Here is a 26,171-nt window from a genome sequence, read left to right as displayed (position 1 = left end):
AGATAAGTGGGTGTTCACTTGCATAGGCTTGAGGGGTTCTTGGGGGGACTTGTTAATGGGGGAACTGATTGGACTAGGGGGGTCAATTCATGTGGTGTTCAGCCTGGTTAGATATACTTGTTTGTGGGAAATTTGGATTTCTAGAAACTATCTAGTATTTTAGAAGGGCTTAAGGCAGGGACTAAATGTTGTTGAATTGATATATAGGTGTGTGCATTACTACTGGTCTATATATTATGTGAATAAGATGAATGACAATACATTTGTAGAGTTGGTACAGCATTACAAACTGGAATAGGATGAGCCAATCACATGATGATGGGATAGTTGCACATACTAGGGAAACCTAATCAATGCATGTCATGTGGCAAGTATATATAGGGAAAGATTTGAAGGAGTTGGTGTCAGACACAAATAGAGTTAGGTTACCAAAGTTTGGACCTAAAATACAAAGGTTGTATCTGAAGGAGAAACAACCTATACACACCTTCATAGCACTGATAGAGAACCCAATTGGAAGAAGGCATGATGTGAAGATATGGACTAAGAAAGAGGCTATGGAGGAGCAAACTCCTAAGGGGTGCACCACTGCTGAGAATTTCCTGGTGGCTGGCATGCAGTTAGGCTATCAAATCAATTGGGGACCAATCATCCTTTGCGTGGGAGGATAAGAGGTGGGACTAGATTTGTGGACTGCTAAATAGTGAGGAGTTGTACTAGGTTTTTGATGAGATATGAACTAGATTTTGTAAAAGGTGGACTATTGTATATGTGGTTGGATAGTTTATAAATATAATTATATTTTCCAAAAAAGTATATTTAAAATATATAATAATACAAGGGAGCTATAGAGATTCGAGAGTATGCTAGCATGTTTGACGAGGCATGAAGTAGCTATTTTGGAAGCATATATGATTGAAGGGCATCAAAAACGAAAAAAAAGAATCCCCTTAAAACTATAATCATGGTGGGAAGGTGGCACAAGGCTCCCTTCAAACTATAATCATGGTGGGAAGGTGGCACAAGGCTCCCTTTAAAACTATAATCATGGGGAAACGTATCATATTTACTCACATTTTTATGCATGTACTACCCGCTTACACATGCATCTTATGGAAGACCCCCCCCTACACACACACACACAATTACACACAAACACCCACATACACCCACTCATGCTAGCCTACACGCACTATCTTTAATACATACACCCACTCATGCTAGCCTACACGCACTATCTTTAATACATGCACTCTCTATTACAGATGCATGCTAGGTTATTATGTAAGATGCATGTGTAAGAGAAACTGTTTGTGGACAACCGTGTGTGTGTGTGTGTATCCGAGTGGGTGAGCGTTAGTGTAATAAGACATGCAAGTGTGAGAGGAAGTGCATGTGGACAGTTGTGTGTGTGTGTGTGTATCTAAGTGGGTGGGTTAGTGTAATGTGACATGCATGTGTGTGTGGACAATTGTGTGAGTGTGTGTATCTAGGTGGGTGGGTGTTAGTGTAATGTGACATGCATGTGTGTGTGTGTGGACAATTGCGTGAGTGGGTGAATCAAAGTGTAATGTAACGTGCATCTGTAAGAGAGTGGGTGAGTCAAAGTGTAATGTAACATGCATATGTAAGATAGTGATAAGAGTAATGTAGCATGCATCTGTAAGATAGTGAGTAGCCACCCACTCCACACACACATGCACACACAAGCACACACACGCGTGCGTGCACATGCATGCATGCACACACACTTGAGAGTTTCTTTCTTTTATACACCCATCCACATATGCTCACATTGTTATACATCTACTCTCCCTCTTACATTACCTTTGACTCACCAACCCACCCACACACACAGTTGTCCACATGACTCCCGCTTGCACATGCATGTCGTGTTGCATTAGCAACAGCACCCAACTAGATATGCACACGCAGTTATCCACACGCACACCTTTTGGAAAAACTTGATAACCCTCCTATAATGAATAAAATCTTTTGACATTGCTTATCGGTTGGACCAAGTAAAATATCAGATTCTACAACACGAACTATTCCAAGATTCTAAAATAAAAAATAGCACATGGCACTCTACATCAAATAATTCTATCAAGTCTCAAAATGGGACTCATTTCTTTACTACTTTAGTTGTAATTGGTATCACAAAGTCTTCCTTTGTGTGGTCATTATTACAAAACGTAACGGCATATAAAACTTGGCCATGCCAACTTTAGTAGTCAATAAACCATTGTCATCACTTTTTGTTGTTGCAAAAGGATGTCCTTAGCTTGCACATAGTTAACCATAGATGCATCTACTTCTTATGATTTGTTGAAGTTGAGAATGTCATTTATAAGTGCATTCATCCATGTCTCGTTGCTATCACCATAGGAAGAAGAGGTGGTAATCGATGTCACCAATGCATTGTTATGGAAAGCAAACACGAGTATTGCATGAAAGTTGACAAAGTTAAGGATTTTAACGCATTAAAAAATAGCAAGCTAGTATAGAGAAAGAATAAAGGAACAAAAAAAAACGAACCTTGTACTTATTAGTGATTTTAAGTAAACTATTGTTTCCATTTGTGCTCATCTTATCTAGTTGCCAACTAGTATGAATTCCCAAAATAAAAGTTTGTCCTAACATTTAATAAAAGAAAGTTTGACTATCGTCGAATGTGTGTGTCATTACTGCTCATCATTGAGCTACAAAAGGATGTCCTTGGCCTCTCATTTTAAGAGATTATAACACAGTGCCAAAGCCAAGTTAGTTTATGAGTTTAAAGTAGGATTTCTTTGTTTTCTCAGTTACTTGCTAGTCAAGGATTAGTATGAGAGTAGCCACTTATCTCCTTCTTCTTATAAACTAAACCAATTAGAGAGTGGTAAAGAAAGAGAGAGAGAGGATCACAATCTTCTTTTTTCTAAAGGGAGTGTGTGTGTGTTAACTACTTCATCGATTAGCATGGTTTCGCCCGCTCATACCATAAGGTGCTTCACTATCTTACTCACATGTAACGGAATCCCATTCTAGAGAGAGAGAGAGAGAGAGAGAGAGAGAGAGAGAGAGTTAACTACTTCACCGATTAGCATGGTTTCACCTGCTCATACCATAAGGTGCTTCGCTATCTTACCCACATGTAACGGAAGCCCATTCCTTTGTAAGACGACGCTGAAATCTATGAAGGACCTTACCTTAAGCTTAATGCCAAATAGGGAAGTCAAAAAATATGTGTACATACTTGGTTAAGAGTATAACTAGTGGCCATAGGCCTCTTTTAAGTTTTGTTCGGCCCAATGTGAAAGCTAGTTGTTTGTATATAAGTCATTTTTTACATTAAGCAATAGCCTTCCCTTGTAATATAATACAAGTGAGCTTTCCCTCTTCTTTACTCTCCTTTGTTTTCTTGTGTTTAAATGAATCTTTGCATAGCGTGATGGTTTGCTTGCTTAGATAGGATTGAGTGTTGGTATCTCCCTTGTTTGAGCGTCCTTTGTACCCACTTGTGAGAGAGAACCACTACAAAGGTTATCCTTTTTTGGCCTCAATCTAGGCAAACAGAGATCTACTTTCACTCCCATGGCCATGGAATCTCCTTGGTGTGACAGTAAGGAGAAGATGCAAATGATCGGCTACTAGCACACACACAATGGAAGTTGCATTCAATACTTGTTTTGACATAGGCTAAGGTAATCCATTGTCTTGAACATATTTGGTGCCGTTGATGGGGAAATTCCTAGGGCTTAGCTCCAAACTCCATTCATTCATGGCTATTAGGTTTACCCATGCCCTTGGTGATTCGGATTTCAAGTCGTAAATTCATGTAGGACATGATTTGGATTATTTAAGGGGGGGTGTTAGTCCCATTCTATGGGTTATCTTCATGTGAGAGCAAGACAATAAGTAATGGTACTATAAATTATTGTAAACTTTATGAGAAGCTAGCCGCGTCCAAGCTTTCTAGTTGACTTATGAATTTTGGGTTCCCAAGTGTGAATAAGAGCTAGTTGTATATAAGTTATTTTGGGCTCCCAAGCATGAATAGGAGCCAGTTGTATAAAAGTTATTTTGGGATCCCAAGAGTGAATAAGAGCCAGTTGTATATAAGTTATTTTCTCATAATAGAGAAACAATCCCCTTTGTGCCAATCGAGTCAAGTGATATTTACTTGCTCTTGTCTTGTGTATGGTGTGTCAAAGGGTTGAGAGTAGAAGCTCATAGATTCTTGTTGCTGCATGTTCCTTTCTACTTCCTATGTGTGAGAGAGTAGAGAGTGAGAGGTGTGTGGATATAAATTCCATTGGTGACAACTTGGAAACAAGTCTTGAGGAGCATGGAGCTTTTCCAACAAGTTAAGCTTATGGGCTTCAAGAGGACCGAGATCCAGAGCAAGGTAAGTTTCACATGACCATTGTATGTCTTTCTTGCTTTCCTTTAATGAGTAGAGTTCTAGGATGGGCAGTATAAGAGTATTACATTTGTGTGTAGATTAGGAGTAGGATTAGCTAAGCTCTTTCTCTCCAATTTTCAACAATTGGTATCAAAGCTAATGTTGATGGGTGTGGTTTACTCTCATGTTTTATTGATTGGCTGCCAATAGATTATCCTTGAGAATTCCTGGGTTTTACCAAGTAAAATAACACTTATACTTTACACCTTGGGTGGTGTAGGTTAGGTGCAGTACAATTTACCACTTTTGTGGTGGTCTGAGATATCATCGGAATCGAAAGTGTATGGTCAAGCATGTGTGGCACTAACTGATGAGATACATTATGTGCCAACATCTCATACCTCTCCAACCTATAAAGGCCATGACATAATGTACTTAAGGCAACAATGGTATCATCATCACTCCAATCATGAAACCATGCATTTGTCATCCATAAATTTGATAGTTAAGCCTACCCTAGCAATGGTAAAGACTGATAGCAAGTTTTTTTCAATGCCTAACAAGACATATGAGAGAGTGATTGTCCCACCATTTATAGCAGTGAGCACAACCTCTTCATGACTCCTTTCATTGGATATGAGGTGTTGTTTGCACATGTGACTTTGCCATAATGATCTTTCATTGACATCCATACATCAGGACATAAGGTTCATAACTATTGTGCACAATGAATGCCCAATCATCATGTGTATACTTCGTTGACTCCTCCTTTTTAAGTTGGTGCTAATGCATCAGTCACAATCATGCTTGTCTAATTCTTCTTCTCCTTCTCCAGCCATTTTCTATATTCATTGATCTAATGGCCTTGTTTTTTAAAATGGTTGCCTTTTCCTTTCTTCTTAGGCTTATCACCCCCCTTTTTGGCATCCTTACTAGAAGGCTAGGCTAATTATGCGCTGACCTAAGAGAAGTCTTTGCCTTTGCCTTTTTGACTGGCAACAATAAATGCTTGATCTCCCACATGCATATTCATTTGTGCATGATATAATGACTTGGCTTTCGGCAATAGTTGCATTTGCCTTTCTTTTTAGGCTTATCACCCTCCTTACTCTAGAAGGCTAGGCTAATTATGTGCTGCCTAAGAGAAGTCTTTGTGTTTACCTTTTTGACTTGCAGCAACAAATGCTTGATCTTCCACATGCATATTCATTGATATAATGGCTCGCTTTCGACAATAGTTACATTTGCGTTTCTTCTTAGGCTTATCACCCTCCTTTTTGGCATCCTTACTAGAAAGTTGGGCTAATTATGCGCTGCCTTGAGAGAAGTCTTTGCCTTTAACTTTTTAATTTGCAGAAAATGCTTGATCTCCCACACGCATATAATAGTACTGTTTGATTTTTTACCAGGATTTCTCTTATGCACTGCAACTAACTTATCAAGTATAAGGGTATTGTGGTTATCTCCTTCTTTTTGCAAAACCCTAATATGAATTCGGTAAAGCTATGTGAGAACATTAGACACTAATGGACTCTCTGAATAGGCCTCATTAATACATTTAACCCTCACCTCCATTGCCTGATCTCATCATCGCCTCCTTAAGTTTCTCTTTTAATTGTCTCATATTGGCTTTCCTCTTAGGTGGAGAAGGTATACCCTATAGTGTTCTAACAAATGTTTTTGTAATACATGGAGTGGATATAAAGGTAGCAACACACACACAGATGCAGCAACAAGTAAGCGCAGTGCAGGTTCATACATGGAGTGGACACAAAGGTAGCAACAAGCAAGTAGCAACATACACACAAATGCAACAAGCAAGTAGCACATCATGTTCACATATGTGGTGGATACAAACATATTAACACACGTAGATATAGCAAGCAAGGCAGTGCAGGTTCATACATGGAGTGGATACAAACATTACGTGTAACACACACACACACACACACACACAAATACAACAAGCAAGCAAAGAAGCATAACATTTAAAATAGATTAATAAAAATGAGCAAAGTATAAGTAAAGTGACATGATAAGGTCACTTGAACACTCACTCATAAGCTTGTGTACACATGCTCAAGGAAAAACACATCCTAAAAGAGAAAAAGTGACCCGACCCATTATTAGCCTACATCCGCACACATCACTACCATATAAATAGCTATAAATTTACCTCCGTTCTTGATCTTTAAAAGCCTTTGTATTACATTGAACGGACATCATATTCTCTTCTTTAGTAATACGTAGGAAGTGATGAACTGGAAAGAAGCTAGCCTCCTCCGAGTCAGGTAATTCGCTCAACGACACCACCTACTTGTGTGCCTTGTTATTCTTTGTAGCTTCCCCTAAGGTACTCATTTAAGCCCTCTTTGAGGATATCCTCTCTTGAAGCTAGTTTGTAGTTCCTTTGAGGGTTGGAACTCACAACCTCCTAAACAAATAGTTCCTTTGTTAGTGCTGAATGATTTTGCCACCTCCTCCACACAACTGCCAAGTGATCTAACTCAAATAAATGCCATAAGCTTGTATATTTTCTAGTAATTCCATTACACAGAGAATTTGTTGGCCTTCTTCCCCGAAGCATGGTGATGAGCACACTAAACCATAATTATATTAATCATAAAACAACACATATGTAAAGTGTTGGAATGAATAGAGTAAGTAGTATGTGTATGTGGAATATAATGTAGAAGATCAAATAGAGCAAATGCATGAAGAGTGTAGAAGAAGGTGCTTACTTGAATATAGGTAGAAGAAGGTGCTTACTTGAATATAGGTAGAAGAGCATAAAGTTGTCGATAAATGAACCCTATTCATACAAAGATTCATGTAGAGAATGAAAATAAAAAAAATTGACAGCTTTCTTAGACTAATAATACCATGTACTATACACATTCTTAAACTAATGAGTGCTTTAGATGTTAAACTTAGTATATTTTTAATTACTAATAATGCTATATACTATACATGTTCTTAAACTTATAAGTGCTTTAGATGTTAATGATGATAGGATCTTCTTGATCATGCATACTATTAAGGAACAAATCGATCAACACTGCCCATGCCAAGTATCATCCATACATAGGATATCATTCCCAAACATGACATTAACCACCATTAGTACCTTAAGTTTATACAACTTTAGAGTAATTAAAGACTTCGATAATCATGTGCATATAAGATAAATAATCTATTGGTGCCATAACCATATAACTTGGCAATTTTAAAAAGGTTCAATCCATGGAAATATTAAGATTAGTTTTTTTGGTCCCATTTCAACTTCATAAGCTAGAAGCAAGTCATCCGTTTGCAAATCTTTAAGCTTAATGTGACTCATGAAAATCTTTCGTTGGTTTGGAATGACTTACTGAGACTAGATCCTCTGGGCTCTATCCTCATCTAGGTGGTTGAGATGCCATAACCTTTTCCATAAGATTCTCGTCTATTTGAGATCATGGTCGGCTGCTATCCTCATACTAGGTACTTGAAATTCATAAGGCACTAGCACTTCTAAGCCAAAAGCTAATCAAGAATGGAGTATGACTAGTGGTGACTTTGAAACTTGTACAAGATGGTCATAGTGTGGTAAGAAGCTTCTGATCCCAACTATATTATTCTTCTTGGACAATCTTGGTTAGACTTTCTTTGAGCATTTTGTGAGTACTTTTTGGATTCCCCCAGGGATAGTAATAACTAGTTTTCAGGTGAACAATTAAAAACTCAACCAGCTTCGTGCCCCTTGGTTAGACACAATCTCAATCAGACATCTAAAGCATGTGATTATGCACTCATAGATGAACAGTGTTGTACTATGCACTAAATTATTGTTCTTCTTAGACAATCTTGGTTAGACTTCCTTTGAGCATTTTGTGAGTACTGTTTGCATTGCTCCAGGGATAGTAATAACTAGTTTTCAGGTGAACAATCAAAAACTCAACCAGCTTCGTGTCCCTTGGTTAGACACAATCTCAATTGAACATCTAAAGTGGGTGATCATGCACTCATAGATAAATAAGGTTTTACTATGCACTAAATTATTGGGTAATGTCTTGGCATCTACCCACTTGGTCACGTAGTCAGTTTTTCTACTACTATATGTACCTAATCTTTCTAGGGGTAATCATTTTGAATGGATCAACAAAATCCAAACATCACTATGTGAGAAAGGATGCCTCAGCATTTACCCACTTGGTCACATAGTCAGTTTCTACTAATATATATACCTATTCTTTCTAGAGGTAATCCTTTTAAATGAATCAACAAAATCCAAACATCACTGCATGAGAAAGGATCCACAGCCTCTGCCCACTTGGTCACATAGTAGTTAGTTGTTATATAACTATTCTTTCTAGGGTAACCTTTTTGAATGGAGCAACAAACCCCACTTCATGAAAGGATCTAGAGCTAGGATTGGGTTTAAGGGCATCATTCATGATGCTAATTTGTATGTTCTAAAAAAGCATGAAAAGATTATTTGGTTGTTTTGTTATGTATGTAGATGACTTAAACATCATAGGTAACAATGAAGAAATGATCCAACAGAGGATGGATATGGTGAGCCGTGAGTTTGAGATGACAGACTTGGGTTTTATGCATTTCTATTTGGGGATTGAGGTCTAAAAGGGGTCAGATAACATCTTCATATTGCAGCAAAAATTTACTTGGGAGATTCTCATAGCATTTGGGATTGAGGTCTGGCAGGAGTCAAATAAGATCTTCATATCGCAGCAAAAGTATGCTTGGGAGATTCTCATAGCATTTGGGATGACCGATTTGCGAACCTATGTCAACACCTATGGAGGTGAATGTGAAGCTTTCCATAGAAGACTCTTTCACCATTAGTAGACATTAAGAAGTACAAGAAGCTGGTGGGGAGTTTAATTTTTCTCACTAACACTAGACTTGATATCAACTTCATAGTTGGTGTTTTCAATAAGTTTTCCAATAAGCCACCACGAGAGAGTCATTGAAGCAATGGTACAGTGCAAGTGACACTCTTATGGGTTACTATTTAGATTTGGTAGGAGATTGTGATTCTAGGAAATCAATTTCTGGATATTGTTTTTCACTTGGTTCTAGTGTTTTCTCTTAAGTGGCCTATAATGGCACTTTCTATAAAAGTTGAGTATAAGAGGCAGCTTGTTTTGTTGCTTGTGAAGTAGCATGATTGAGAAGGATTTTAGTGGACATAGGAGTTCAAATTGGGGGGGCTACAACCTTGCAATGCGACAACTAGAGTTGCATGGCTATTACTAAGAACCCTGTGTTTCATGCTCGAACAAAGCACATTGAGATTCAGTATCATTATGTGCGAGAGCTGTGATTAAGGATGAGAGAGTGGAGCTAGAGTACTGTTCTACGGACCAAAACTACGTCGATATCTTCACCAAGTCTCTTGGGAAGGATCTGCTTACTAGGCATCTTTATCAACTTGGCGTTGGGCCAAGAACATAATGTTTCTTTGGGCATACATTAAGGGAGAGTTTTAGTATACACTCAATGCCCACCTCTCAAGATATATCTCACATCTATGTTTAGTGCACATTTTTAACGGCCCCCATTATGAGGAGAAGCCATTGGTGCACGTGTCTTTGGTGGGAACCCCAGCTTATACACTGATGGGGTCATTATTGTGACCATTGATGGGGTGTGCAAGCATTTAACTAGGGGCCGGGTAGCCCTTCAACCCGCTAGGGGTCCTAGGAGAGGGAGATGCTCAAGGGTGCATGCATTAGCTGGGGCCCGGGGTAACACCTTGGTTAGGGGTCCTAACAGGGCCAGCAACCCACCCCGACCCGATGGTATGAAGAATATTCATGGAATATTTCCTAGGATACCTAATTTCATTATTAGTGGGTGGTGGATATAGCTGGTCGTGTTCTTGATACGCAGGCGGTGATCGCATAACCGTCTGCGTTGTATACGCGTCCATATTGCATAACCATCTGCGTTGTATACGTGTCCATATTACATAACTCTCCGCATTGTGTATGCATCTACCACACCATCTGCAATACTATATATGGACATAGTTATCATATATATATCTAGCACAAATGTATTGGTCATGTGAATCATTTAACCAACTCTTCTTTTAATTTGAAGAGTTAGAATCCTTACCCCTCTTCTTTGTGTTAGCAGAGAAACCCTAGTCCCCACCATTGCAACTCTACATCCTCATCTCTTCATCCCCAAGTAATGAGCTGAACTCCTCGAATGTGAGAGGAGTAGGCTTGACACCAACATTCAAAGATGTAATAAAACTATCATACCTAGGTGGTAATACCCTTAGACAATGATGAGCGAGATCCGGGGAGAGTACACTCTTATTGATTATAACCATCTGGTCATGGAGATCTTTGATTTGGTGAGAAACACCTTCATTTAGCTTCTCTTGTCGAACCTAATTTTCAATATTTTAAATCCTTGATGGATTTGTGGTCCCATACTAGCTCTGCAACAAATACGGTCCATGCTTCTATAATTATGGAGACCTGTTGAACCATGGTTAGCACACTATCTTCCATGCTCGTGACAATGGCACAAAGAGCATCTAAATCCCTTCATCTCCAAGCTTGGACAAGGTTGGTAGACATCACATGATACATGGTTGCCCTCCTCTATATTCCTTGTTTTGGTGGACATGTCAACATCAATACCAATGATGGTATTCCAAAGCTTATAGGAGGACAGAATAGCCTTAAGCTTGAACTTCCAGAGAGGATAATTCATGCCGTTAAGCTTTTTATCAAGCACCGAATGGTGGTGGGCAGGGTCTTGCGAAGATGCCATTTCTCTAAGAGACTGCTAGACTACAATTAGACAAGAATGTACCGAGCCGGAGTTCTAACAACATGTAAGAGAATACAATGTGCATTATATATAATAGAATACTCACAAGAAGTAGGATCTTTCATAGGACAAAACTTTAAAACTTAAATTACATAATAACATAGATAGAGAAGAATAATGTATTACTAAATTGATATAATAGATGGCAAATTCCCACACCCATGTGCTCCTGTGAAGGGAGCTTCGATGGCTGATCTGGAACTACTACGACAGAGATTGTATGCTAGTAGAAGTTAGAGAGTAAGCTCACAGTGATGTTTCTTAAGCAAAATAATTATTCAAACTTAAGCTATTGCTACAAATGCAACATAAACCAAACTTTAAATCTCATTGTTTCTAACAGAGACTCTATCACTTTCAATTTTTGTCGTATTTTGAGTGAGATTAAAACTACCTTCTCATTGACAAATTCATAATTTATTTCATGTTAGTCTGGTGAAACCTTTTATTAGGGGATCACTTTCCACTCATGCTTATATGAGGATCCACCTCTTATTGAGGGTGAGGAAGAAGTTTTAATTCAAGATACTATCATTGACCAACGGATTACATCGACTCGAACTGGCAATCAATATATCAAATATTTATTGACTCATATAGAGGCTAGTCGAGATCATAGATCATGGAGACAGCTACAAGTCTTGATAGAGGGGATGATGAAGAAATCCATCATAGTAAGATTGGCACAGACAACCCACCCACCTTGGCACTAATCAAGGAGAACAAGAAGACATCCGATTCCAACCTCAATGAGGTGGAGAACAAATTACACCGGCACATCATGGCTCTCGAAGCACAGGTCACGGACCTTGAACAAGAGAACACGGCACTCAAGGAGGAAGTGAGTGCATTGAAAGTGGAACTGGTAGCCGTCAAGAACACCGAGAAAGAAGAAGGGGAGATCAATGACAACACTCTCACGGCCATCAAAGAAGAGATCTCCAAGGAGATCACAAAGGACATGGAGGGAAAACTGAAGCCAAGCAGTCAGGATGGGTTGAAGTGGTGAAGAAGAACATCCGTAAAGAAGTGAGGGAGGAGACTCAAAGGGAAGAACACCAAATCATTCACACCACCATTGAGGAGGAGAAGATGAGGCATGCCCGCTACCTCAACATTCAAGTCACAGGTATAGCCGAGACACCCGACTCCACTCCCGAGAAAGATGGACAGCTTCTATGCATGAAGCTCGGCTATACAGGGAAGAGGACCCTCTCCCCTTTTCACCAAAGCATGGAGAGCCGAGAAAGACTCAACACACAAGCGAGCCCTCATCCTACAGTTTGCAGGAGAGACGGAGAGGGTCACCTTCATGAGGAAGAGGGTGATTCTACGAGGATTACAAGGAGATCCCATCTATTTGGATGACGACCTTACAAGGATGCAGATAGAACACAGGAAAACATGCATGCCGAGAGTCCTACAGGCCCGGAAAGAGGGCAAGAGAGCATTCTATCGCGATGGCAAGGCCACTGATTAGCGCCAGGTGGCCTATGGGACATCGGCTATGGAGGATCCAGATTCACAGATACACATAGCAGTTTGGAACTGCAATGGAGCACTTTGGACACATCCTGGGAGGATGGAGCAGGTCATGGAGGGATGGGACATCATACTACTTACAGAGACGCACCAGAGCCCAGAGACGGGGCTACCCAAAGTAGAGGGCTATCAGTGGGAGTTTACATACAGAGGGACCACATGACAGAGCACATCGAGAGGATCTGGAGGTATAGTGGTACTCTTCAAGCGAGAGCTACAAGAGCGCCTACAAGTGGTAGCACGTGACCAGGAAGCTAGATACATGTGGATTAGATTGCAGACAGGGTGTTATATATTGCTCTATGCTACTATATGGTGTCTCACTTTACCGTACCACCATGCCCCATTGGGGTGGATCATACATATCTATCCCTCACTTTCAGGAGCTTACTGGAGACCCACCCACCACCCATCATACAGCCACCACGCACTATTTTCCACTTCACTCAGGACCTAGCCGATGTGTATGACTCATGTTCATGATCAGCTATTTGCCTTAGACCCATCAGTACCCATGGCTATGCTCACCTCCCAGCTCTCACATGTACTGCACTCTGCAGCCACGAGGAGTTTCCCATACCACATAGACAGGACAGCCACCTACATCTGGGAGCATGCCCCAGAACTGATGGTATGATGATGAGTGCAGAAACCTTTACCGCAATCTCTGAGTGCATAGGGCTCGCGGGGAGATCACCCAGAGACAGGCATGCAGGAGGATGCATACTCTCACCCGCCCCGCAAGCGGCGAGCTTATGAGGAGACTCAGTACTGGGACACATATCACATGCTCATGAGCAGAGATGCTACTACTGCTTGGAGGAGACTCAGAGACCCCCGTCCTCCCACACCTATTACCGATCCTCAGACCTAGCAGACATATGCAGAGAGACTCTATGATGTGCCTGCACAGCCCCCTATACCACAGCCCACAGACTCCAGAGCCATGCTCCACAGTCGCCACCTTCTTCACCCCACCTATGGTTAGAAGGGCCACATGCCGACTCCAACATGGACGGGCGACAGACTCCAACATGGATGGGCAAGAGATTATACAGGATTACAGGGAGAGCATCTCATCTATGCTATTGATACATTGGCACCATTTCTTGCTCATATCTTCACAGAGCTCTATCAGAGGGGTTTCCGGCTGAGTGGACGATGCACACTATTGTGCCGATCCATAAAGCGGGAGATGTACTAGACCCCGGGAACTACAGGACCATCATGATTGGCCATATATTGGCCAAACTATACGGGGCAGTTTTGGAGGCAGAGCTGAGCACTCATGCAGAGGATGGAGGATTGAGAGCAGCAGGCCAGGCAGGCTTCCGACGAGCCTTCTCGACCATCGACCACATTTTTACATTGAGGTGCCTGATTGATCAAGCCAAGGCACGGAGGCAACGGCTCTATTGTTCCTTTGTGGATTTCCGCAAGGCATTTGATACTGTGCCCAGAGAGCGCCTCTTTCGGCGACTACAGACACTAGGCATACCCTCAGACATGATGTGGGGCATATACAGGCTATATGAGCAGGTCTTTGGGAGATTCCGATGCCCAGGAGGCTTGTCTGACACAGTTGCTAGCACCATTGGTGTGAAGCAGGGGTGCCCGCTCTCCCCCACGCTCTTTGGGCTCTATATTGATGAGGTGGTCGATTACATCACACAAGGAGGAGGCTCTGGGGTTGAGCTATTAGGTATTACTGTCCATGTTATGCTTTATGCTGATGACATCGTCTTGGTATCGACACGCAGGTTGGGCTTCAAAGACACCTTGTGGCACTTGATGACTTCTGCGCACAGCAGGGTCTCACAGTGAACCTTGGGAAAACCAAGGTTATGATCTTCCACACCTCACCCGCAGTCAGGAGCCACACTACGCTCACATTAGCAAGAGGGCGGGTCGAGGTGGTGAGCTCTTATGTTTACCTTGGCTTCACATTTACTAGCTCAGCTGGACGCTTCTCCATGGCTCGACAGAGTGACCGCTCTTGCTGGCCTTGAGCGTCAGTGTCATCAGGCACATTTTCAGGAACCCCGCACGAAGGGGTGGCTCTTTGATACATTAGTGACACCAGCCTTGATGTATGCAGCAGCGGTTTGGGCACCAGGGCTTGCAGCCTCCACATGGGTACAGCTGGAGAGACCACAGATCTTGATGCTCTCGACGAGGATGATACGCAGCAAACCATCCGTCCCGCACGACATTGTTCGAGCTGAGTTTGCTGCACCACCTATGGCAGTGGAGGCATTGTTCCAGACGATCTCCTTTATATACAGGATGGGATGAGGCAGATGCCCACGGAGAGATTATTCCGCCGAGCTTTTGAGGCATCCAGACAGCTGGCCGAGTTTGCTGAGTTTGCTGCACCACCTATGGCAGTGGAGGCATTGTTCCAGACGATCTCCTTTATATACAGGATGAGGTAGATGCCCACGGAGAGATTATTCCGCCGAGCTTTTGAGGCATCCAGACAGCTAGCCGAGGCTGGACACACTAGATCTTGGTATGCACAGATGCTACAGTGGTTCTCACATCATGGGATAGACATTGAGCGGTTGCCACCTTTTCAATATGATCAGTCTGCTCCACGGGGTTACCTCTCTCTCAATGAGAGGAACAGAGTGATGAGACAGGACATATGGCAGCGCTACATACACGAGACATGGACAGCACCAGAGAGCCCACTACCACCGAAGATGTTGTATTACAGAGACCACTTTATGACCATCTCAGGGGATGGGTTTATACAGCGACCGCGGTATATGGATGTATACATGTCACACAGCTCTCGCGTTGCTATTGGACAGCTACGAGTCTCATCACATCACCTAGAGATAGAGGCTGAAAGAGCGGCACGGGTTCCCAGAGCCGAGCGAATATGCAGATTGTGCCGCGAGGAGGTGGAGACTGAGGAACACTTTGTATGTAGATGTAGAGCCCACCAGGGGGTCAGAGATAGTTATGCAGGATTGTTTGAGGAGCACTCTTCACTACATCAGTTAATGGAGGCCTCGGACCAGCGACAGCTTGGCAGACTACTACTAGAGCTTCATAGTTCTCGAGAGAGACTCCTCTAGACACCCGCTACTACTAGGGGTGGGAGACAGTCCCAGCTCACAGATTTCTTCCAGAGAGCTATGCCAGTGCCAGCTGATGTACCACGTGGGGTGACCGAAAGAGAGCAGAGGAATTGAGAGCCAGGAGGAGACCTAGATAGACTGGACACAGAGCACCCCGACTCCGTCACCGAGAGATAGCAGCTATCCGGATGAGACACCAGATGGAGACACAGGAGAGGCTAGCTCGCTTTCATTCAGACTCAGGGTACATGTTCACGCCACTCACAGCCTCAGCATCGGCGATGTATGATATCTTATATCCCTCTTATGGCACTGGATGGAGTTAGACATAGATCTGCATAGCATGCTTGTACTACCCCTTCAGCATATAGAGATGCATCTTGCCTTAGCACTCCATCCACATCCCCACCCCCCTTTATATTGTTTGTATATGGGCTCCAACGATCCATGATGATTCACAGTTGTATCCAGACACATGCACACTTTTTCTTTTCTTTCTTTTCCTTTTCTTCCGATGACCGGAAGAACACAGTTGTATTATTTTTTGTCTCGTAGGCCGACTTTGGCCTCTCATAGACGTTAATATATCTTCTCTCTCTCTCTCTCTCTCTCTCTCTCTCTCTCTCTCTCTCTCTCTCTCTCTCCACTCCTGACAAAGGCATTCTAGGTTGAAGTTCCATACCTTCCATACATAGTAGAAGTAGACTGCCAAATCAGCAATGACATTAAAATCTCTCTTTTGAAAGTTAAGATTGTGACTTTTTAACCACAAGTCATGCAGAAGCTACACAAGACCCACACCATTCAGAATGTGATTGTGCAAATATTCGAGAGAAAAAGATTGGGCACTATTAGATAGCCCTTTCACCAATATAATGAAGGTTTTTATGACAGCTGCTTATATAAATTAAAGTTCCTATCCTCACTTTAAAGGAGTTTGGTGCCATGGTCATTGATCTAACTCCATGAGAACATACATAGTTAAGGATAGCAGGCCTTTCTAGCTCAATTTCAAGGAGGGCCAGGGTAAGAATTACCAAAATAATCTTCCAACCTGTACTATTCCCAAAAGTTAAGTAAGACAGATCCCTGAGGACTACAGCAAGAAGCAAGGGTACAGTGCCACCTCAAGGTACAACACCCTCACATTTTATTAAGAGAGATCAATCTTCAACACATCAAAAAGCTTTGTCACATAAATAGCATAGTCACCAAGACTCATTGCCCAAACTAAGATGCAATTACATGCACATGACTAAGGAAGGGAAGGATGAAAGATTGCAAACTCTTATCCGCCTCCTGTCGTGCCACCACTCCTTACCATCCACCACCCCTGACCAGCTCCACCTTACCAAACAACGAGACACCTTCAAATGCCTTCATATCTAGCAACTTATAAGAGCCAATCTAACTCTTTTTATTAAATAAAGATATAATACAAGAACAAAGATAAATTTTCAAGGGGAAGAAAGGTAATGACAACATTAATGCCCATGTGCAAGCGTGGCTCAGAAAGTAAAGACATGACACTTGTGCCTTGCTTGAAACTAGGACTTCGGAGATAGCATTCCACTCTCTGTGCAGCCTTCTTCCCATTCAATGTCAAGCATAGGCCACACTTGCCTGGAACTCGCAAGTAACCACTTTTTGACTCAAAGAGTCTGGAGAGGCTGAGTCCTAGTGAAGATGAAGATCCCTCCACTTCCAAGAGCCCTCCCTAGGAGCATATCACTATCCACAAATGAAATATAATACAGTAGTCCCAAGGGAGTCCTAAAGCAAAAAAATCGAACATTAGAGTTGAGGCAAAAACTTCACAAGCTCTGAAGCCTTGATTAGTCACTGCACCTTGAGAATATATATACCTCCCAGTATTGCTGGGTGTTCTGAGGGGGATCCGTGCATTGAACCCGCGGATGAATTGCAGAACCTGTGCTAAATGCCCATAAAAAAGTACTAATGATAAAGTATGACAGTATTAAAGAGCAAAAAGCATATAAATAAAAATAGAAGCAGCTTATTTTAAGGGGTTCAAAAACCCATATATTATTATCAAATACCTCCAAGTTGAAGAAAGTACGCGGCAAAATGGCCGGAGCAATTAAAGCTTGTAGTCCCTCACTCATCATTATGCTTCCAACAGCTGCCTACATAGTCACACAAAATCTTACAAAATAAATAATTACATCATTTCAATCTGTGCAACAAAATCAAAATATTGATTGGTTAATTATAATAATAGTGATTCCAGGTTTAGGTGCCCCCTTATACTCTTTCCATTCTAATGAAACCTTTTGCAGAGACAGCAGAAACGAACTTCTTCAAACTGTAGAGCAATGTTCCTCGCGCTTGCCAGATGAAATTTAGCAGTAACTGTCAAGGTTGCACCATCCACATCCTGGTTTAAAAGCACCCGATTTTTTATTTTCATTTTTTATTACGCAATATCAATTTTCAAAATAAAATCTGTCTGTCAAAACATTTCAAATGAGCTCTCACTTGGAGAACAGCAGGCAGGCTCCATCTCACCACATTCCGAACAAGCCCTCCATCCAAGTTACCACTGCACTCAAATTTTTGGAAGATCTGTCCAACCTACTTCAAAGTAACAAGGTTTTAAAAACATGTGCTCGTAAGCAAGAACCATCTTGGAAAACACCTTCAGAACAAAGCTTAAAAGAGCTGTCCTTTCAATTTTCTTGAAGATTTGAGAACCGATAACACTCACACACTCTCCACAAGCGAAACTTACTGAAATCTTCAAGATTGTGCATGGGCTTAAAAACCATGACAGTATTTGCTCTCTCGCATTCAAACCCCAACAAACATATCGTATCCACTTTCAGGCAGCTGGCTGAGCATATGAGGTAAGAATGAGTTCTATTTTCACCAAAAAGGTAATGCCTCACAAGGTCCTAACAATTCCCTTGAAAAAGGTGCTTCTCAGCTGGTCTATCCTGTGCACATGGGTCACACGCGGGCGCAGAGGCATGATGGGGGGTGGGTGGATCCATCTCACCAATTTTTGGGAGGGCTCCTCAGGAGTTGGCTTGGTCTGGTTGGTGGCTTTGCTTCCAGCCTGCGGCTGCTTGGTTGGTACATCAAATGGTGGAGGGCAGGCAAGGAAACTCCCATGCAGTACCCCCACGCTGCTCTGGCGCAGGGCCACCAGTCGTGCCTGCTGCTGAGAACTATATGCTCTGAGTGAAATGAGAGCCATCCAGTCAGGGGATCGAGAGGTGCTAAGGGAGGTTCTCTACTGAGGGTATTATCAATCGGATGGATGGGAGGTCTCAAGCCCTGGCTACAGTAGCTGCCATTGATTAGGGGATCTCAATCATCCATCCAAGCTTTTGTCCTATCACCAAGAGAAGCTCATGGTACTCCTTTAGAAGGCCGGCAAAGCATGTAATCACTAGGGAGACTACCATAAAGGCCAATGGGTCAGAAACGAACATGAAGCCGTGGTGCCATCTAGCAAAGTACAGATGTGCACTGCATAGTGCGATGGGGATCTGCTGCAAAACTCTGTCGGCAAGAGCAGCTGTGTCAAATGTAGCCCCTCGCCACGGAACTGGATGTCAAAAATCTGGCCTTGCCCGCCAATAAGCACACCTTGAGAGAGATCCCCAATCTGCCCTCAAGGCAGTCTGCTGCCGACGAACCTACAGATGAAGGTGATAGCCTCCAGAAAGGCAACAAAGGAAAAGAGGAGCCGGAGGTCCACTTCAAAAAAAGGGTAAAAGAAGGCAGCCTCAAGTGGGGGAAGATGGAGTTGCTGTAACTATTTGGCCTTCCTAGCTCTATTTCACATGATGAAACCCATGCCCGGACACCAGACAGGTGAAAGAAGACATGGGGACAGAGTCCATAAGGTTTGATTTAGAAAAAGCACCAGTTTCGGTCAAAAAGCAGGAAAAAGCAAAAAGTCAAACTATGTTGACCGCAAGCCAAGGGCACCACTGGCAAGAGGAGACCGAGCCGGACCAAAAAGCCAAAAGCCGCTTCACCAAAAAGCAACTCCACGGCCAGGCAAATAGGATCATGTGTACCGGCTGAAGAAGGCTTTATATGGTCTGAAGCAGGCTCCGCAACCTGGTACCAGCGGATTGATGAGTTCTTTTAGAAGCTCGGCCTGCGCCGTTCTCACGCAGATTCAAACCTTTATATCCTCCTTGAGAGGGGGTTGATTGTTATCATTGTGGTCTATGTTGATGACCTCATCTTTACAGGTTCTTATTCTGTGCGGATCCGTTCTGTTATGGATGCTTTGGAGACAGAGTTTGAGATGACGGATCTTGGCCTCTTGCATTATTTTCTTGGCTTTGAGATTTGGCAGACTTCGAAGGGCATTTTCTTCTCTCAGCAGAAGTACACTCAGGAGATTCTCGACAGATTTCAGATGATTGGGTGCAAACCAGTATCTTCTCCTATGGATATTGGTGAGAAGCTTTCTTCACTTAATGCTTCTCCAGGGACTGATCAGAGACAGTATCGGGTTCTCGTTGGGTCTAGAGCCATTTCTTGGAGCAGTAAAAAGTAACCTACTGTGGCGCTTTACTCTACCGAGGCGGAGTACCGTGCAGTTTGTTATGCTGCATGTGAGGCGATATGGTTGCGGAGATTATTGGAGGAGCTCAGCTGTCCTCCTACCGGATCTGCTCTTCTTTGGTGTGACAATCAGAGTTGCATCACCATCGCCAAGAACCCTGTGTTTCATGCTCATACGAAACACATTGAGATTCAGTATCACTATGTTTGTGAACGGATTCTTGCTGGAGATTTGCGTTTGAAGTATTGTCCTTTTGCGGAGAATGCTGCAGATTTGTTCACCAAGCCGGTTTCTCAAGCTTCCTTGACTTCCCATCTTCGGATTCTCGGAGTTTGTTCAGCGTCTGGTGCTGAGAGGGGGTGTTTGTACTTTCATCCCCAGATTCTGCTCTTTTATGGTACCCATTTGGTCCCTTTTGCATGGCCCTTGCTTGTGGGCTAGCCACCCCCTTTTTCTAGTATTTTTCTGGGATTTTTCGCAACCTTTCTGGCATTTTCCAGTCGGCCATGTCCAATAGCTCCAGTCGGCTTGTTTTGCAGCTCCAGTCGGCCAGCCTTCCCCTACTATAAATAGTGGGTGCGGCCTGTCTTTTCTCATTCACATATTTTGCTCCCTCACTTATGAGACTTGTAGTGTCTCTTGCTTGGGACTGTTTTGCTTCAGTATATTCAACATAGTTCTCTCCATATCTCTCTCTCTCTCTCTCTCTCTCTCTCTCTCTCTCTTGCGCTCTCTGTTCAGCACATTCTAGTTCCACTCTACTTCCGCTCTGTGCACTCTTTCAATAAGGTTTGATTAAGAAAAAGCACTAGCTTTGATCAAAAAGCAAAAAAAGCAACAAAAAGTCAAACTAGATTGACCACAAGCCAAGGATACCACTGGCAAGAGGAGACTGAGCCCGACCAAATACTAAAAGCTGCTTTTCCAAAAAGCACCTCCAAGGCCAAAAAGCAAGGTCCTAAAGTTAGAAAAGCAAAAGCTAAATAACTTTGACAAAAGTTGAATAATATTTTATTATTGAAAAGCAAAAAGGAAAAAGCAAAGAGTAAAAAGGCAAAAGCAAAGCATGGATAAGCTTTTGGCAAAAGGCAGGGTCCTCTTCAAGTATAAAAGAAGCATGCGCCTCTCTTGAGCATCAAGTTGGAGAACAATCTCTTTATCTTTAAGGTGTTGCCATCTCCGGTGAAGCTTGAAAATCATCTTCTTGATCATGAACCAAACCATGGAGTTTTTCATCGTTACCCGTTGATTCGGAGCGCCTTCATCGGTTGCAGTGCCACATCATCATCTGTCTGTACGATTGTACAGGCTCGTATCGCCCTACGGAAATGTGCGGACATGTACGGACTAAAGAATTTCATAAACCCTAAATTGCTCCAAAAATCATAAAAACTGCTTTTTTGGAGGTTTTTATCATCAAGACCATTAAAATGGGTTTTATATAAGTTTTCTTACCAGAAAGAGCTTTTCCATGGTTTTTCTTCATCGACAAGGCTGTAGGAGTTTGTGGAGATTACTCATGGGATGAGCGAGTGATTCGTGAACTTGGAACTTGGACTTGAACTTGGGCTTGGATCTAGACTTGGACTTGATCACTGGATTGGAACTAGGACTTGGATTGGAACTAGAACTTGGACTTGGACTTGGACTTGGATTTGGATTCATTGGATTTGGATCTAGACTTGGACTTGGACTTGGATTCATTGGATTTGGATCTGGACTTGGACTTGGACTTGGACTTGGACTTGGATTTGGATCTAGATATTGGATCTGGTAAAGCCCGGTGAGAGATTCTTATCTCGTGCCTCAACACCGACTTCAACTTAGGGATATCTACATCGGCATATTTGTTTGCTTTTGTATTCATTGATTGTATTAATCATGGCCAACGTGCCCATGGATTGTTCCTGAATAAATTCCTGAAAGGAGGCAAGGCCTGTTCCCCACTCAATGTGGTGTACTATGCAAGAACCCTATTCCCTTCTCTATCTCCCCTCTCTCTCTATCATTATCTTTTGGATACATGGTTGAGTCTATCACGGCACGCCGCGCTCGGCTTATAGTAGCTATCATGGAGTCCGACTTTTCAAAAACGCAAAGAGATAACAGCACCACTAGCAACCAGGCAACAGGCAAAGGCGCGATGAAGAGAGACCAAGCATCAAGGAAGGCAATGGTATTAAAATCAGCATTTCAGCTTACACTAAGCACTTTAATTTTCCCAAAGAAAGTGACTTACACCACTGTGATAATAAGCATAATATTTACAGCCAAGGAGACAGCCACCTTGCATACAAATATAGCAACAGAGTATTTCCCATGATGATGATGCGCACAGCACGCACGCAAGCAACCTCGGACCCACCTTCTATAAATGTGCCTCTGCCTCTAATATACAACAACTGACGTCATCAACACCCAACACTCTGTAATGATAGCAGTAGCACACGCCTTATGGTCCTATAGAACACAGCAATATAAGCTCAACACACACAAAGAATGATGCGCTTATTTAGCAGAGGATTGCTGCCTTGCAATTAAAGCTCAACACTCACTCGGCAATACACAGACTTCTCTCCTAGTAGTAGATAACCAATAGAAGGCACAGTATGCACACAGAAAACAGAACAGATCCACTATATATATATATATATATACAGACTTCTCTCCTAGTAGTAGATAACCAATAGAAGGCACAGTATGCACACAGAAAACAGAACATATCCACTATGTATATATATATATATATACATATATATATATATATATACATATATATATATATATACGTATATTGCTTTTTAATAACCTTACAAGACACAGGGGAAGGCAGCATGGGGCAGAAAACACCACATGAAGGGGAGAGCACAGAGAAGACAGGATGGGAAATAGGCAAGTTCCAGATTGCGGAAGGCACAACAGCACAGCTGGGGGCGAGATTTCCTTTTTTTTTGGGTTTTGGAAACCGCCGGGGAGGGGGGGGGTAGTTATATTTGCCACAAGTTTTTTGAATACAATTTCGAAACGGGTATAAAACTTTTTTTATTTTCTATAGAATTTTTAAAAATGTTTCATAAGGAGGGGTTTTGCCCTGCATAGTGGGCATCTCTTGTACAATGTCTAAACATACATACACACACACACACAAAAAAAACATAACTACGGACTCTAAAATATGGTGAATAACAAGTTTAAAGTGTCGCATCATAATGCATATTGTTCGCACTGGAGTCTGGGCAGTAGCTGGCCTCATTCAGATTCCACATTCCAACAAAACAGAAAACTACGGTCTACAATGAATTATGATTCATGAATGAAAACAGCTCTTAAAGAGTAGCAAGCCATAAATAAAAGTCCTGAAGTTTAAAGTACAAATGTCATTTCGTAAATGTACCAATCACCAAACCAGTGTTCTAAAAAAACTATTTTCCCAAAAAGTAAAAAACCTTCATCTAAAAATTGTAAAATTATTTATAAAGAAAATTTTCAAATTTTGAAGGTTTTTGTTCTACAACCCCTCAAAATATGCCGGTTTTTGTACCCTAAAGTTTCAAGTAATTTTAAAAATCTGCAAGTGCAAATTACACTATACCCGGTTTTTTTCGTACACTGCACCAAACCAAAATCAAGAGAAGCAGTTTTTTCTTTTTAACTGTTGAAAAAACCTCCCAAAAAAAAGTTCCAAATGTTTTGCACAAGAATGAAACGTTTGAAACGCGTTTTTTTTTGGAACTAGGGGGGGATGTAGAAGCGGAGATGCATGGGAGAGGGGCAGGCTACACAGGCGAGAGCAGGGAGCTGAGGGGAAGCCTGCATATGAGAAAGGGGGCGGCGATAACTGAGCCCACTGGCAGGGGGCACCAGGGGGAGGGGGGTGAGGGAGGGAGGGCAGGTTGCAAGGAGGGGGAGATCCTGCGGCCAGCCAGTTTTCACTTGGTACACCCCCCCTTTGCAGCTTCATTGCTATTAGGACATAAAAGGCAGCTTTTTTCAAGACACAGGTGAATCTTCAATAGCATGAAGCTCACAGAAATTGGATAACTCCGCCTCACGCCTTGTAGCTAGTCTCCTCCATGCCTAGTACAAACTCCAGCCTTAGCTCTTGCAAATTTAGCCTTGCTCATAGGAGAAGTGCCTCCGACCATCCCCCATACGAAACAAATTAGTCCAACTTCCATCTCCATACCCCCCCCCCTCCTGGTTCATCTAATGATCAATCTACCCATGATGTTGCTATCATACATATTCTGCAAAAAAAATCATCCTGGGAGAAAAATGAAAAAAGTGGTCTTACCTTCAGAAATGGTAATTGAGCGGCCTGCAGGATGGAGAGGACATCCGAGGCCGTAGTATACTGAAGCAGCCATGTCCCATCCAGTTTAGTTAAGTCCAAGGGAGACCCAGCATCGAGGGCTTCAACAGCAACCTGTCGTCCTCACACGCTTCACATAAGGGCATCAAAATGGTGAGAGACCGCCCACTAATTCAACAAAAACAGTCATTGGATTAGACCCCCCCTTTTCCAACGGACTGACCATGGATTCTTCGACGAGTGCACGCTGATCAGGTGACGAGAGAAAACCTCGCTCTGTTTCACGGACTGCTTTCAAAAGACTGAATTTGGCATTCTCAACCTGAACAGGAAGCAGACGGCTTGAGCTTCTTTAATTTCCAAAAAACCATTCATATTTTCGATGGGGATGATGGTGTACCTCTCTTTTATCGGTAGCGAGCAATGCCTGGCACTGCAGTCGGCTGCCATGGTGCTTGGAAGAAGATGATGGGATGGCATACCAAGATGGGCATGCGGCACGATGAGGCCTCCGAGGTGAAGGGCTTTGTGGATGGCCAAAGCCATGGCTCTGCATGGGGTAATATGGATAGCTACAGGCATGGCTCTGCATCGCTGCTGCAGCAACACCCTCCATTGATAACTGGTTTTGATATAGCTGTGATAGGCCTATTATTACCATTTCTTTTTTGGTTCTTTTTTTGAGAGAGACTGTAAAGGATATAGCTGTGGTAGGCCTATTATTACCATTTCTTTTTTGGCTCGTTTTTTGAGAGAGACTGTAAAGGTATAGATAAACACCTACTTCAAGCTTTTTTTTTCTTTTTTTTAAAACCAATAATATATATATCATCTGCACATTCATACATAGCTTTAGTCCTTGTATCAGATTAGCCTGTTTGCCTTGAAAACCTAGATGATTTCTTTCTATCCACACACTCCACAAGTATATAGATCTGATAGAGTTCCATAAAAAAGTTGAAATCCCATTAGCCTCCCCTAGAAGGATTTCCTTCCAATTAAGAACTATGGTATGGGCAAGTAGGACATAAACTCCAGGGCTTCCTTATTCCTAGGATAATTATTGAACAGGTGGGGAATAGTTTCCATAGCCCCCCTGCATCTCGGGCAACTCCCGTCCCCTATACCAAATTTTGTTGCTCTCTCATTGGTCCAAAGGGCCTTATGCAATATTAGCCACAAGAGACGTGACATTTTTGGAGGATTTACTTTTGACCGGATGTTGGCAAATCTGAAGTTCTTGATCGTCCCATGATATGTTCCATCTTGAGTTTAGCTTGATGTGAAGAGGAGGGTCAGCCTAAGATGAGTAAGATGCTCCTTGCACTTAGAGTGCATGTATAGGTAAATCAATGAATATCTCCAAGGATCTTCCAAAGGAGATCCTTGGAGACTATAGACACATGAAGTTTTGGAAGGTGGTGGGGGCATTGG

The 26,171-nt window shown here is 42.4% G+C and overlaps 1 protein-coding gene across 2 annotated transcripts; it reads right to left on the bottom strand.

Annotated features, from left to right (window-relative positions):
• Positions 1-17,260: 17,260 nt before the first annotated feature.
• LOC147628478 (Plastid-lipid associated protein PAP / fibrillin family protein) lies at positions 17,261-25,414 on the bottom strand. 2 transcript variants are annotated; one of them, XM_086813634.1, is made up of 8 exons: positions 25,138-25,414; positions 24,961-25,059; positions 24,720-24,851; positions 18,373-18,468; positions 18,191-18,271; positions 17,934-18,020; positions 17,739-17,808; positions 17,261-17,646 (listed from the first exon to the last, which is right to left on the bottom strand). In XM_086813634.1, the coding sequence occupies exons 1-8, from the start codon at positions 25,396-25,398 to the stop codon at positions 17,591-17,593; spliced, it is 882 nt and encodes a 293-aa protein (XP_086669760.1). In that variant the 5' UTR covers positions 25,399-25,414; the 3' UTR covers positions 17,261-17,590. The 2 variants fall into 2 exon arrangements, with proteins under 2 accessions (XP_086669760.1, XP_086669759.1); XM_086813633.1 differs by having other exon boundaries at positions 17,739-17,803; positions 25,138-25,411.
• Positions 25,415-26,171: the final 757 nt, after the last annotated feature.

The sequence above is a fragment of the Cibotium barometz genome, chromosome 19 (genome assembly GCF_041138505.1).
Source record: "Cibotium barometz isolate CiBa-2024 chromosome 19, ASM4113850v1, whole genome shotgun sequence".
Lineage (NCBI taxonomy): Eukaryota > Viridiplantae > Streptophyta > Polypodiopsida > Cyatheales > Cibotiaceae > Cibotium > Cibotium barometz.
Note: the sequence above shows the minus strand (reverse complement) of the source record. Positions and strands in the feature narration are given on the sequence as shown.

What these genes read in the sequence shown, in the direction of transcription:
- LOC147628478 (XM_086813633.1), bottom strand. Translation starts at nt 25,398, where the DNA reads ATGGTAATAATAGGCCTATCACAGCTATATCAAAACCAGTTATCAATG. An exon ending in CTCAATTACCATTTCTGAAG is followed by an intron (nt 18,469 to 24,719) that starts GTAAGACCACTT and finishes ACTTTGAAGTAG; the next exon opens with GTTGGACAGATCTTCCAAAA. An exon ending in ACACCCAGCAATACTGGGAG is followed by an intron (nt 17,647 to 17,738) that starts GTATATATATTC and finishes TTTTTGCTTTAG; the next exon opens with GACTCCCTTGGGACTACTGT.